Here is a 13,848-nt window from a genome sequence, read left to right as displayed (position 1 = left end):
CTTTTCTGTTGTCAGTTTGACTTGCGCACGAAGTGGTAAAAGGAACATCAGTAAAGATCGCAGCGGGCTGCCACCACTGATTTGGCTAGCATTCGGCTACTCGCATTCGGCAGTCCGGTGGAGCATTGGGAGACAGACTGACAGCCTTCTCTGCTTTTAGGCCGAGCCCTGCCGCCTACCGCCCGCTATCTGCCTGGCTACGTTCCGCTTTCCTGCTGACCTGTCTGGCGGATGAGGGAGGGATCGTCGATGAATCAAGAACAGCGTAGAACTACCTGAAGAATGTGGCGAAGGCGTCGCTGCTCGCGCAAACTACGGTAGTGACGTCACGGACCACAGCTTTAAAAGGACAACACTTGTGATGCCAGCTCGCAGTCCGGTGGAGCATCGGGAGACAGACTAACAGCCTTCTCTGCTTTTAGGCCGAGCCCTGCCGCCTACCGCCCGCTATCTGCCTGGCTACGTTCCGCTTTCCTGCTGACCTGTCTGGCGGATGAGGGAGGGATCGTCGATGAATCAAGAACAGCGTAGAATTACCTGAAGAATGTGGCGAAGGCGTCGCTGCTCGCGCAAACTACGGTAGTGACGTCACGGACCACAGCTTTAAAAGGACGACACTTGTGATGCCAGCTCACAGTCCGGTAGAGCATCGGGAGACAGACTAACAGCCTTCTCTGCTTTTAGGCCGAGCCCTGCCGCCTACCGCCCGCTATCTGCCTGGCTATGTTCCGCTTTCCTGCTGACCTGTCTGGCGAATGAGGGAGGGATCGTCGATGAATCAAGAACAGCGTAGAACTACCTGAAGAATGTGGCGAAGGCGTCGCTGCTCGCGCAAACTACGGTAGTGACGTCACGGACCACAGCTTTAAAAGGACAACACTTGTGATGCCAGCTCACAGTCCGGTGGAGCATCGGGAGACAGACTAACAGCCTTCTCTGCTTTTAGGCCGAGCCCTGCCGCCTACCGCCCGCTATCTGCCTGGCTACGTTCCGCTTTCCTGCTGACCTGTCTGGCGGATGAGGGAGGGATCGTCGATGAATCAAGAACAGCGTAGAACTACCTGAAGAACGTGGCGAAGGCGTCGCTGCTCGAGCAAACTACGGTAGTGACGTCACGGACCACAGTTTTAAAAGGACAACACTTGTGATGCCAGCTCGCAGTCCGGTGGAGCATCGGGAGACAGACTAACAGCCTTCTCTGCTTTTAGGTAAGCAGCCTTTTTTGTGGAAGTTGTGCTCTCTTTTTTGCTCCACCGGACTGCACCATTCCTTGAGCTGAATTATGCCGCAGAAGTGTGTGACATGTTGTAAAGGCATTGAAAAAGATGAACAATATCTAATTTGCAATCGGTGCAAGAAGAGGTATCATGCTGGCAAATGTTCGGGCGTGAACAGTAAGAATTTGAAGAAAATGAATCAGGGTGAAATCAAAGCTTGGGAATGTGACACGTGTAACAGAGAAGGAAAAGATGATGAAACTGCTTCAGATAGCAGTGATGCGGAAGAGCGCAGGAAAAAAGCACTATCTGAGTCAAGTGAGCACATTTCTTTGGCTAGGCTGATTGGTGATCTAAACCAGAAGATAATGGAAGTCTTGGGTAGGCTTGAAAATCTTGAAGGAAAGGTAGATAAGCAGTGTAACACAACTGAGGCCATTGAGAAGTCAACTGAATTTTTAGCAGCTAAGTTTGAAGACCTCCTGACAAAGGTGTATGATCAGCAGAACGAAATTGCTGAACTAAAGAAAACCTCACAAGAACTGCAACAAAACATGCAAGAAAAAGATAATGAAATCGCAAAGCTCAGGGAACGAGTAGAAAGTGGAGAACAATATTCGAGACGGAAGAATATTGAAATACACGGCGTTCAAGAAGCAGAGGACCAAGATCTATACCAGGTCCTAGTGGACCTTAGCAACAAGCTTGATCTGCCGGTGCCTGAAAAACACTCACTTGAAGCTGTGCACAGATAAAAGGCACAGAAAGACAAAATCGCACCCATAATAGTGAGGTTTACAGAGCGGAAAACAAGGGACTTGTGGCTGACAAAGAAACACGCCCTTCGAAGCGAAAATATTTTCGTGAATGAAAACTTCACGACAGCACAAAAAGAACTGTTTTGGAAATGCAGAAAGCTCGGCAAGGAACTCGGGTATAAATTTATCTGGACACGGAATGGCAGGTTTCTAGCCCGCAAATCGGACGGCACTAATGTGATCGTCATTACCACTGAGAATGATCTTGCAAAAATGTCTTAGATGGCTTCATTCGATTCTTTTCGTGATTGGGACCTACACGTTTCCAACGCTACAGCTGAAAGCAAGACAAAAGGAGAGGTTGTCTTAATACACGTAAATGTGCGGAGCATTAAGAAGAACTGGGATCAGTTATGCGCATATTTACACGCGAGGCTTGCTAACATCGATGTAATAGTGATCACAGAGGTCAATCTCGATACAAGCAAACTGAGTAGGTATACACTGACCGGGTACTCTCAGGTTGCTTTATGCAGGGAAACTCGAAAAGGCGGAGGAGTAGTTATATTTGTAAAAGATAACTGGGTATTTCATAATATCCCAGTAAAATTCAAGTATGCGGAAGTTATTTTTGTCACCCTGAGCAAAATGGATGTTACCTACACCATATGTGCGATATACAGACCGCCGAACATGAACACAGATCTGTTTTTCGAGGAACTAAACTCTCTACTAAAGAAATACATGAACGGCCAGCACCTTATATTGGTAGGGGACTTCAATATTGACGTAATGCAAGTATCGAGGAAGGCCGTTACAGATTACCTTAATATCATAGCTGAATATGGACTGGTAAATGTAATTAATGACTACACAAGAGAGGAATATTTGGGCACGAAAATAACAAGATCATGCATTGATCACATTGTTATTCGGCTAAGAAATCAGTGCTACACAAGCGGTGTAATTAGAGTCAAACTAGCTGATCATTACTTTACGTCTCTTGTAATTATGTCTGACAAAAAGAATGCTGACTGTGACACCAGAATGCAGAAACAGTACATAGATAACGAGAAAGTTGACAAATACATAAAAAACACAGACTGGAATGCGCTTTTTGTGTTAGACCATGTTAGATTATATTCCAAGTTTACTGAAACATTTAAGACGATATACGCAATGTCTACTAAAATCATAACAATCAAACAAAGGAACCCTAATAAGAAATGGATCACGCGTGATATTGTTGAGTTGTGCTTTCAAAAAGACAAAGCATGGCAAAAGTGTAGAAAAGAACCTGGCAATCAGGATTACAGGGCAGAATTCCGAATGTTGCGAAACGCAGTGACCGCAAAGTTACGGCAGGAAAAAAGGAAATACATGATGCGTCGATTTGCAGACAGCAAAAAAGACATGAAAAAAACGTGGAGTACGGCAAACGAATTGATGGGCAGATCCAAAACAGCTGGTGTCGATGATACCATCAAACGAAATTTTCCAAAGGAAAACCTTCAGACTTTGTGTGACAGGTTCAATAAAACTTTTATCGCTGCAGCTGAGAAACTGACAACAACGCAAAGTGACCGACATTATGAATATGAACCGAAACGCGCATGCGCGCACTCTGCATATCTCCCAGCGATGTCTGAAATGGATCTATGGAATATAATACGGGGCATGAAAAAGATTAAACCACCAGGGTTTGATAAAATTCGCTCTCGGGATTTGTGCACGAACTTCGAGATTATCAAACAGGTCCTCCTTAAGATATTGAATGGGATATTCGAAACAGGTATAATACCCAAAGAATTGAAAATTTCAATTGTGAGGCCGGTTTACAAAAACGGTAAAAGAAATGACTGCACAAATTACAGGCCGATAGAGATATTGTCCACTATTGCACACATAATGGAAAAGTATATTGTCTCTGTAATGCAATCCTTTTGCGAAAATTATTCTCTGAATAACATGGCGCAATACGGGTTCACAAAAAATAAAAACACAACTTCTTTGCTAGAGGAATTCTCCGACTATATAACCGCATCAATAGAAAATAATAACGTAGTCTTAGCTCTATTTCTAGACCTAAGCAAGGCTTTTGACACGGTAGAACACAACTTAATACTAAAGAAATTAACGAAGCTAGGTTTCAGAGGACGCTTTTATCAATTTTTTGTAAATTATTTTTCCGACCGACTTCAGTGCGTTAAACTAGAAGAGACATGCAGTGAACTTCAAATAATAAAGTTTGGTGTGCCCCAAGGGAGCACCCTCGTACCGATACTTTTCAACATATATGTTTCCGACCTCGGCCTGCTACCGCTGAAATCAAAAATTTTCTAGTACGCAGACGACACTGCAATTGCTCTGGAAATTCAGGATTATAATACGGGGTATCAAAGCTTTCAAGAGGACTTATCAGCGATAGTAGATTGGTTCGCTCATAATTAAATTTTTATAAATACACAAAGAACGAAATTAATGTGCTTCAGAAATCCCCATAAGGCGCTTTCATTAAATAACGACATATATTTGCATTCTTCTAAGTGTAGTTCATGCATCTGCCAACCATTGCAGTTCGAGCCAGTGGTCAAGTATTTAGGAATTTTCTTTGACCAGCACCTATCCTGGAGTGACCATGTCATTTACGTTTGCAGAAAACTGAGGGCTGTTGCAGCCATGATGTATAACCTTCGAGGGAAAAGCCCTGTCAACATTCGAAGAACTGTATATAAGTCATTAGCCGAAACAATTATCACATACAGTATCACCTTGTATGGTACGTGTTCTGACCACAAGAAACAAAATATTAACCGAATAATTAAAAGAATTGTCAATAGCATAGCCTATGGAACGGAATGGGAACATATAGAGACACATGAGAAATACCGCATACTAGGAATACTTCCAGTGCATGAGCTATTTAAGTATACTGTGTTGACCCGCTACTATTATTCTAACAATTTTAAGCTATTAGTAAAGAAGGATGTATCACTACGAAAAACTGAGAAATATGTTAAACCACGAGTCTTTACAAACTATGGAAAGAAAGCCAGGAATTATTATGTACCTCAGATATTCAATGAACTAAGTGAGATACTGTACGATTTAAAAACACGAGCTGTAATGCTGAGAGAAGTAAGGAAATGGTGTTCAACTTTGTATTGTAATGTGTGATTTTTTTTTCCCACTCAAGTGGGGAACTTGTCGGATTTCTTTTTTTCGTTTTATTATATTTTCTCGTTTTTATATTTTGTTTGCATTAGATTGTATTACATGTATTTACCTTGTATTATTATTTTTTCCTGTTATGTGAATATTGTGAATGTATATTGCTTTTTATCCTAGTTTAAGGATGCAACACTGGCTGCCTGGTCTGCTAACAAGCACTATGTGCTTAGATTGACCAGTACTTCTTTTTTGTACATTTCGCTATGAAATAAAGACTTCACTTCACTTCACTTCACTTCCTGGCAATGAGCCACCCTCAGCTCATGAAGCAGTACTGTAGGTGGAAGGGATTTCGATAAATGCGGCCGCTTCGGCTTGGAACGCCACTGCTGACAGGTACCACTCCATCTGTTCAACAGGCTGATATGGGCAGTGTGTAAACCCACTTTCTTCCAGTGACCTCAGTCACGCAGTGAACATCAGCTGGAAGCATTTTGGTCGCACACAGTGGGTGTCTGAATCATTTCTATTGTAGCTACATTATGGTAGCATTTTGAACCTTCATCATGGCGGCGCTGCCACACTATGGCTGCACTGTCACGTGGTTGGTCACGTGGTGCGGAGCAGCTGCCGGCGGCGCGGCACCGTGGCTGATCACATGGTTGGTCACGTCTTGAATGCGTCTACAGTGTGCTCTGGAGCACAACGGATGACAACAATACCTCTGACATTTTGACAATTTCTTTGCTGGGAAGCCACACTTGTCAAAAGCAATGCTCTGACTTTTCTTGTTTTGCTCTCACAGAGCTTCCGCGAGGTCCTGTTCCTGCCAGCTTCAGCCATGTTGTAATCCTCCATCAACCGGGTTTCAGTAACAACATGCATTTTTTGCTGTCTCTTAGTGGACTATGGGGAGGTCATGTTGGTGCTTCGTATCTCAGCTCATTTCAGTTCTGTGAGCAGGTGTACGCACCTGCTCTTGCAGTCCAGTGTTAATTGTGTGCGATATGGCAGTGGACCTCAAACTTTCGGTAAAAAGGCCCATGCATTGTAGGCCTCAAAATGCAATGTCTGTAAAATCTGACTGCAGGCAAGCCAGCGTAGCAGTAAAAAAAACTAGCCCCTAGCACATGACGCAGTAGTGCAACTTGGTAGTTGCTGTGACATGTTCACGCATTTCTTGTGCATTTTCAAGGGAGCAACTGCCGCTGTCGCCAGCTTTGTAAAGAGACTTTCTCGGCTTTTGTGGCACTTTCAGTTGGGTAAATAGCTTCAGCAGCTCCAAAGCATGCTGCTCTTCTGCAGGCGCTTCCCAACGTGTGAAAGGCAAGCACAGCGCTTTGAAGGATATGTGCCACTGCCACCTCACAAGGCCCTGGCTGCTGCCTTGGCCAGCTGCCTGGATGCCAGCGATGTGAGTGCCTCTGTTTTGATGCAGTCTTGATGGTGGCACTCCCACAGTGTACTTCCAGCCCATAAGGGTCATGGTACTGGCAGTTTCAGTGCAGGGTCAATGAAGCCTGCCCGAAGAACCATGCGAAGAGGTTTATGGCTTGCCGGAACATTGTCGAGCATATATCGGATCTCTCTGTAGTTTCTGGTGCGTGAATAGGTAGGGGCCGTATTCAGTGTTTGTGTCATAATAAAAAGCACCATAATCTGCTGCAGCGTCCACGCCTGATTAGTTGAAACACCGGGAGTGGATGTCGGTTCACTTGCAACTGTGAGCATCGGCAGGATGTCACTGCGTTGCAGTTGCCGCAGCGAAATGTCCAGCGGCGCTTTTGCTCTTTGCTGAGAAATGGTACGCGACCAATGCGACAGAAGAAACATTCAGCCACGAGTTCGGTTGCGCTTCGGATTCCACTGTAAAGGGGTAATATCAAAGCTCTTTTATTTAACCAGTTGACTTCAACAAATATAAACAATAGCTCAGGCACTCATTTCTGCACTGTAAAGGCTGGAGGTGTACTTAAAGGGGCTGTGAAGGGGGCTGTAATGAAGTTATGGCATGACCGGGACATTGAAGCGTGCCGCGTCACGAAGTGTCCATCAAGGGTTTTTTAAATGCGCTTTGTAGAAGCTGAGTTATCTGTAGTTAAAATTCGAATTTCCGCGTCTTCGCGCCTTTCCTTCTCCTCTCGTCACTTTTTGCACGCTGGAAGGTTGACGCTCCTTCGCCGACCCTTCTGTGGGAGCGGAGCTTCCCGACCCGCCGGAGATAAGCGGCTTATTGGCCGCGGCCGCGGTAGCTGCCTGACAACTGAAAGAATCTAACAAATGGCCACCTGTCACCTTGTCTATGCAGACGCAGGGGATGGAGGAGGGTGCGAGCATGAAAAAGTCGCCGGGAAGGGCTCGTCAACTTTGGCGCGTGATTGTGGGTCTCTTTCGTTTGAAACAGGTCAGCGCTAAAAAAGACAAACACGGCGAGAGAACGACGACACAAGGGATGAGCGCTACCATTTCTGAGGAGGTGTTTAAGAATAACGGACCAGTTCACCTCGATCATTTGGCCGGCTTGAGACTTGAGGGAGCGGTACATCCGTGTAGCAAGCCACTCCGGGTATTGGCTACAGCATGTCACACGCAGCCAGTCCTGGAAAAGTCTGATTTGACGCCAGACCTCAGCTCTCAGAATCTTGCACAGCGCTGACCTGTTTCAAACGAAATGCTTGACCAACTAGCCCAGCACCAAGGATTGTGGGTCGTCTGCTGCATGTAGAAGAGTATTATTCGGCTCTGGTTTTCAGGGCAACACAGTACAGTGATTAAGTGAGTTGATGTGCTTTCCTCGGAAGGCGTTTCAGAGCCCCTTTAAAGAAGAAAATATTGTACGCAACTACTCATGGCTTTTCAGTGACAGAAGGCAGCGCCTACAGCCGTAGATCGCCGATGGTAAATAAGCAGCTAGCTTGTTTGCACAATACGGCGTTTTACATTTATCTTGAGGGGAAAATGGAACGGAAAGGAAAATTTGTGGCATGTACTCACTCGCTGCACAATGCACGTTACGTGCTGTGCTGAACCAAGACGCCGTGACGACTTGCAGTCTGCAACATCGCTGAATATAAGTTGGTGCTGTTATGGGACAGTTATGCAGACGGTAATTTATGTTTTTCATTCCTTTTATGCAGGCACTACAAGAATGGCAAGATGCCTCTGTTAGGTTCTTAATTTTTCTGCAGGAAAAAAATAAAAGGGATGAGCTAAAAAAATCTTGCTGTTTTTCTTTTCATATATGCGTTGGGAGACTTCGCAGACGAAGTTTTCATAGGTTCACCATGGTACGAAGCGCATGCATGCCCATTGATGCCTGAAAATTAACTTGCAAGTTAACCTGCGAGCTCAGTGATGCAGAGCCACACCACTGCAGCTACTGAAAACCGTAAGAAACGCCGAAAAACCGCCTCTGCCATGTCAAACGCGTCTGTGTAGTAGCACGTCGCTGGCAACTGACCATTCATGCACATGAACGGTTTCACGCTGCCAAGGCATCACACACTGTCATGATGCAGGACGCTTCAACATCTAATATAGAGTTCTAGAATAGAAAATACACAGCTGTGCGCAGTAAAAGCAAGCACTCTGCGGAACATTATGGTTGATGTTACATCATTCAACGTACGCAGACGAGGTAACGTTGAATGAAGACAATAATTTCTGCAACAGACCGGCGCTCGTTAGGCCTAGGAGCTACCGAATCGTCCAATGAAATAAAAAAACAGGCCAAATTTATCGTCCATCCAATTTGTGATAGGCAAGACAAGACGAAGCGCAAGTTCCGTACCCAGTTTATAGCCAGTTCACGGGCTGAAAAATGCAGTAACATACCGACGAGTTCACTTCGAAGCGAGAGGCTCTACTTCAGAGCACACCGTCATGTTGGCTGTCGAGCATCTGCTGCGTTTGCTATGTGTTTGACGTCACGTTTCTTCGACCCTTTTCACTGCATCTGAAGCACCACATCCGCTTCCGGCGTTTCGACCAATCAGGTGTGTCCGCTGCGGCAGATTATGACGCTTTATATTGGGACACAAACTCGGAATACGAACCCAGGTGTCTCACTGAATGCCTGAGGACTCATGATTACTGATTTTTGGATTGTGGTTTTCTTGATCATCACAGTGTCGAAAAACTGATGGATGCCTGCACAATGCATTCTCCTTAGGCACTGCTGGCTGCTAAAACATTCTGATGAATGAGGTGTGATTTTTAGATACGTATTATCTGAAATTTCTAATGCAGTTATTTTGGCCAGAAGCTGAGTGCTGAAAACAAGCTTTGGAGGGGGCTAGTCAGAAAGCTGGAAGCCGCGAGTAGTCGTGCAGCACTGTTCTGAGTGCTGTGCACCATTGCCTGTCGTTTCCCTTGCAGCTACACTCTTGGAGGGAGCGCGTAGACCGCCCTCTGCAGCTGCCTGCTCTCGAGCTGTCCACTGACCAGGGGACACTGTGGCCTTTCATCTTCGTAGAGAAGGTCAGCAAGATTCTTAGATTATTTCTTCAATTATTATCATCGTCATCAGCTTAACTTCGTTTGCTGCAGGACAGTTTTAAGGCCTCTTCCATATCTCCCCAATTAATAGTGTCCCGTGCCAACTGTGCCCAGCTTATCCCCACAAAATTCCTAACCTCATCTGTCCACCTGACCCTCAGTTGCCCCCCCCCCCCCTCCCCCCCCCCCCCCCCCCCCCCCCCGCAGGGGCGCGCCTGCAGCTTGCAGGCGTCGCGACGGTGAGTGGCGACACCGCGGGTTCCCGAGCATCCGCAGGGACATCCCCGCAAGGGGATGATGGTGAACTGTGCATCACCACGGACCCGAGCACCCGCGCCTCGCCATGCGTGGCATCGCCGTGTCCGGGGAAAAGGGGATCCTGGTGGTTGAGCCGATGCCGAGCGTTTGGACCCTTAAGGCCCCTTGGCGGAGGCAACACACCACTTTGGCCCCAGCTTCCTGCAGACTGGCACCTTCGGCCTGACCCGACCGGGGGGAATCGGCAGTCGCCTTTTCCTATCCTCCTCTCCATCTTTCGCTTTCCTATCTCTGTCTCACAACTCTCCTATATCCTACTCACTCCTTGGTTTTTCCTGTTTTCCTGGCGGCGAGGGTTAACCTTGTGTGACCAACTACCCTGAGTTGAGTCATATTTGGTTATAGTTGAGGTGGGCAGGACTTGCTTTCAAGTTCCTGTCCCGTCCCCTTGTTGGACTCCGTGGTGGGTGGCTGGCACCATGACCGAATAACTAAATTTTCTTTATGGCTCCCCCCCTTTCAAAACCTGATCGCTCTCTGAAAAGAGGGCGGAACGAAGCAACAGACTTTTTCCCGAAAAAGAAAACAACCTTCCCAAAGTTCCATGTCATACATAGTACAGTAGAAGGAAAGCAGGCAAGAATACTATCCCCCCTTTCTTGTGTCAAAGTGCGTAACAGATGCACTGGGCCCCGGATATAAGCTATCGAAAATGGCCAGTGGCGACTTATTACTAGAAATCCGTGACCATACCCAAAACTCCAAGATCTCAGACATTCTCTCTATTGGAGACATCCCAGTCTCCATAACAGCCCACAGATCCCTCAATACCGTCCGTGGTGTCATCTCAGAAAACGACTTCATTCATCTAACAGAAAAAGAAATGCTAGAAGGTCTCAGCGACCAAAATGTCACAGATGTCTATCGAATTAAAATCTGCAAAGACAACAAAGAAATAGATACTAAACACCTGGTACTCACATTCAGCACAAGCACATTACCTGAAACAATCGAAGTCGGATACCTTAAAGTTAATGTCAGGCACTACATTCCTAACCCACGCAGATGCTTCAACTGTCAGAGATTCGGGCACGGCTCTCAGAGTTGCCGCGGCCGCAAAACCTGTGCGAAATGCGCTTCTAAGGACCACGATTCAGAGGAATGTGACGCAGCACTGCGCTGCGCAAATTGCGAAGGAGACCACACTGCATACTCCAGGGTGTGTCCGTCCTGGAAAAAGGAGAAAGAAATTATCACCATAAAGACCAAAGAAAACATTTCATTTCAATAAGCCAGGAGGGGTTTTGCACTAACCAACACATTCTCGTTCACAGCGAAACCAAACTTCGCTGATGTGGTGCGCAGGGGCGTAGCACCACACAGCACTCCGGCACCTGCCGAGGCCACTTCCACCGAGCCTATGGCAGGGCCATCCACGCCCCAGGCAGGGTCAGCGAAAGCTGCCCTGCCATTGTCACAGCAGGGAGCGCCGGTCCATGGGTCGGCATCCCGCAGGACTTCCCCCCGTCAGGGGAGGCCTGAAACTAACACAACCGCGGCTGCGCGGTCCTCCAGCACCTCTGGCGAGGTGATGGATACAACTCCCAGTCCGCCCGCTTTGCAGCGGCGGAACAGCTCTCTTGAGCGAAAAAAAGACAGACCCCTCATAACGGGCCCTGAGCATAAGTAAATGCCTTAGCGTTCTCACCCCAAAAATAAACATGGCTTTCTTAATTCAGTGGAATTGTAGAGGAATTATGCGGAACTACAGCGACGTAACACATATTTTAGGGTCAATGTTACCCACAGTTTTATGTCTTCAGGAGACCAATCTTGGTCCACAACATGTGCATATCCTTAAACATTATAACATTTTTAGACGCTATCGTGAGCAGGCAAATCGACTCTCGGGAGGCGTCGCGATTGTCCTTCAAAGCGGCGTCCCTGCTCAAGAAATCAAACTTTACACAAAACTTGAGGCAGTTGCAGTTAGCGTCGTTACCTACAAAACAATAACAATTTGCTCTTTATATCTCCCCCCACACATCACATTAACAATACAAGATTTAGAAGACCTGATCAATGAATTGCCGGAGCCATATCTGGTAGTTTGCGATTTTAACGCTCACTCCCCGTTTTGGGGAAGCGAACGCTGTGACTCTAGGGGCAAAATAATCGAAGATTTTCTCCTCTCGAATAATGTCTGTCTTTTAAACACAGGAAAGGCCACATATTGTTGCCCAAGCTCAGCAAAAATGAGCTTCCTTGATTTAGCTTTCACATCGCCGTCTCTTTTTAACGATTTTAAATGGGATGTTTTAAATGATCCTCTGGGAAGTGATCACCTACCCACTGTCATCAGGCTCTCGTTTTCCACTCCATTCATCCCCACAAGACCACGGCGCTGGAAATTTCACCTCGCCGACTGGTCACTTTTTACAGAAAGTGCCACTCTAGATAAAGAATTTTCTGAAGACCTCAGCATAGATGAAATTAATGAAAGATTTACTACATGCATAATATCTGCTGCAACACTCGCTATACCACAAACAACAGGACTCGTACAGAAGAAACACAAAGTATGGTGGACAGAAGAATGTACATTTGCAAAAAAACAGCAAAATAAAGCATGGGGCACCCTGCGTCGGTACCCCACTGCAGAGAACTTACTCACTTTTAAGAGGGCCAAGGCGAGAGCGCGGTACGTGCGCAGGAATGCTGAGAAAACCTCCTGGCAGAAATATGTGTCCTCTATAAATAGTTCAATACCATCAAAGAAAATGTGGGACAAAGTTCGTAAATTCACTGGTGACCATACTTCCTTCACACTTCCGCTTTTTACAACACCCGGTACACAAACATCGTTGGAAGAACAGGCCAATTTAATGGGCGAGCACTTTGCTGAAGTCTCAAGGTCATCCCACTACACAAACACATTCCAGAAATACAAAGCTATAGCTGAAAAACAAAAAACTTCCATTCGGAACAGGCATGCAGGAAGACTACAACCAGCCCATTACGCTCCAGGAATTAAATAGGGTATTATCTTCCGGTAAAAAGACAGCACCTGGCCCAGACAATGTGCATTACAATATGCTTGCCCATCTCTCTGATACTGCCGTACAGGCACTGTTAAAATTCTTCAATAAAATATGGATGACTGGCAGAATACCTGAGGAGTGGAAGAAAGCAGTAATAGTACCTTTTCTGAAACCCGGAAAACCACCAACAAGTCCTGACAATTACAGACCAATAGCCCTCACCAGCTGCATTGCTAAATCTTTTGAAAGTGTAATAAATATTAGACTCACCTTTGTACTCGAATCTCGGCAACTATTAGATGTACATCAATGTGGATTCAGAAAAGCATGCTCAACCACCGATCACCTTGTCCGCCTAGAGAACACCATACGGGAGGCGTTCATCCACAAGCAGCAGTGTATCGGGGTCTTCTTCGACATGGAGAAGGCATACGATACCACGTGGAAGTTCGGCATCCTCCGCGACCTAGCAGAGCTAGGTGTCCGAGGCAGGATGCTGAACTGCTTGAACGACTTCCTGGCTAACCGCACATTTAGGGTCCGCCTGGGAACAACTCTCTCCATGACTTTCACCCAAGAGAATGGCGTACCCCAAGGTTGCATTCTAAGCACGACACTCTTCGTAGTAAAAATGAATTCGTTAGCCAAAGTAATACCCAAGTCCATAATGTATTCGGTTTATGTAGATGACCTACAGATAGCATGCACTTCCTCCAGCATATCGTCCTGCGAGAGACAGATACAAATCACACTAAATAAACTAGCTGCTTGCGCAGAGATAAATGGGTTCAAGTTCTCTCCTCAAAAAACAGTAGCTGTTCTGTTCTCATTGCGACGAGGCCTACAATTCAATCCCAACCTATATTTGAATCAAGCCACACTACCAATTAAACCAGAACATAAATT

The 13,848-nt window shown here is 46.1% G+C and overlaps 1 protein-coding gene across 4 annotated transcripts in view; it reads left to right on the top strand.

Annotated features, from left to right (window-relative positions):
• The window catches only part of LOC144132396 (AP-5 complex subunit mu-1-like), a 106,703-nt gene that overhangs the window by 12,902 nt on the left and 79,953 nt on the right, over positions 1–13,848 (top strand). For 3 of the 4 annotated variants that reach the window (XM_077664778.1, XM_077664775.1, XM_077664779.1), the window contains exons 2-3: positions 6,452–6,560; positions 9,524–9,625. The exons of the other annotated variant lie outside the window; for it this stretch is intronic. In XM_077664778.1, the coding sequence (XP_077520904.1) occupies positions 6,452–6,560; positions 9,524–9,625 (211 nt within the window). The remainder of the gene's footprint in view (positions 1–6,451; positions 6,561–9,523; positions 9,626–13,848) is intronic. 4 annotated transcript variants of the gene reach the window in all.

Source organism: Amblyomma americanum, chromosome 5, assembly GCF_052857255.1.
Source record: "Amblyomma americanum isolate KBUSLIRL-KWMA chromosome 5, ASM5285725v1, whole genome shotgun sequence".
NCBI lineage: Eukaryota > Metazoa > Arthropoda > Arachnida > Ixodida > Ixodidae > Amblyomma > Amblyomma americanum.
Note: the sequence above shows the minus strand (reverse complement) of the source record. Positions and strands in the feature narration are given on the sequence as shown.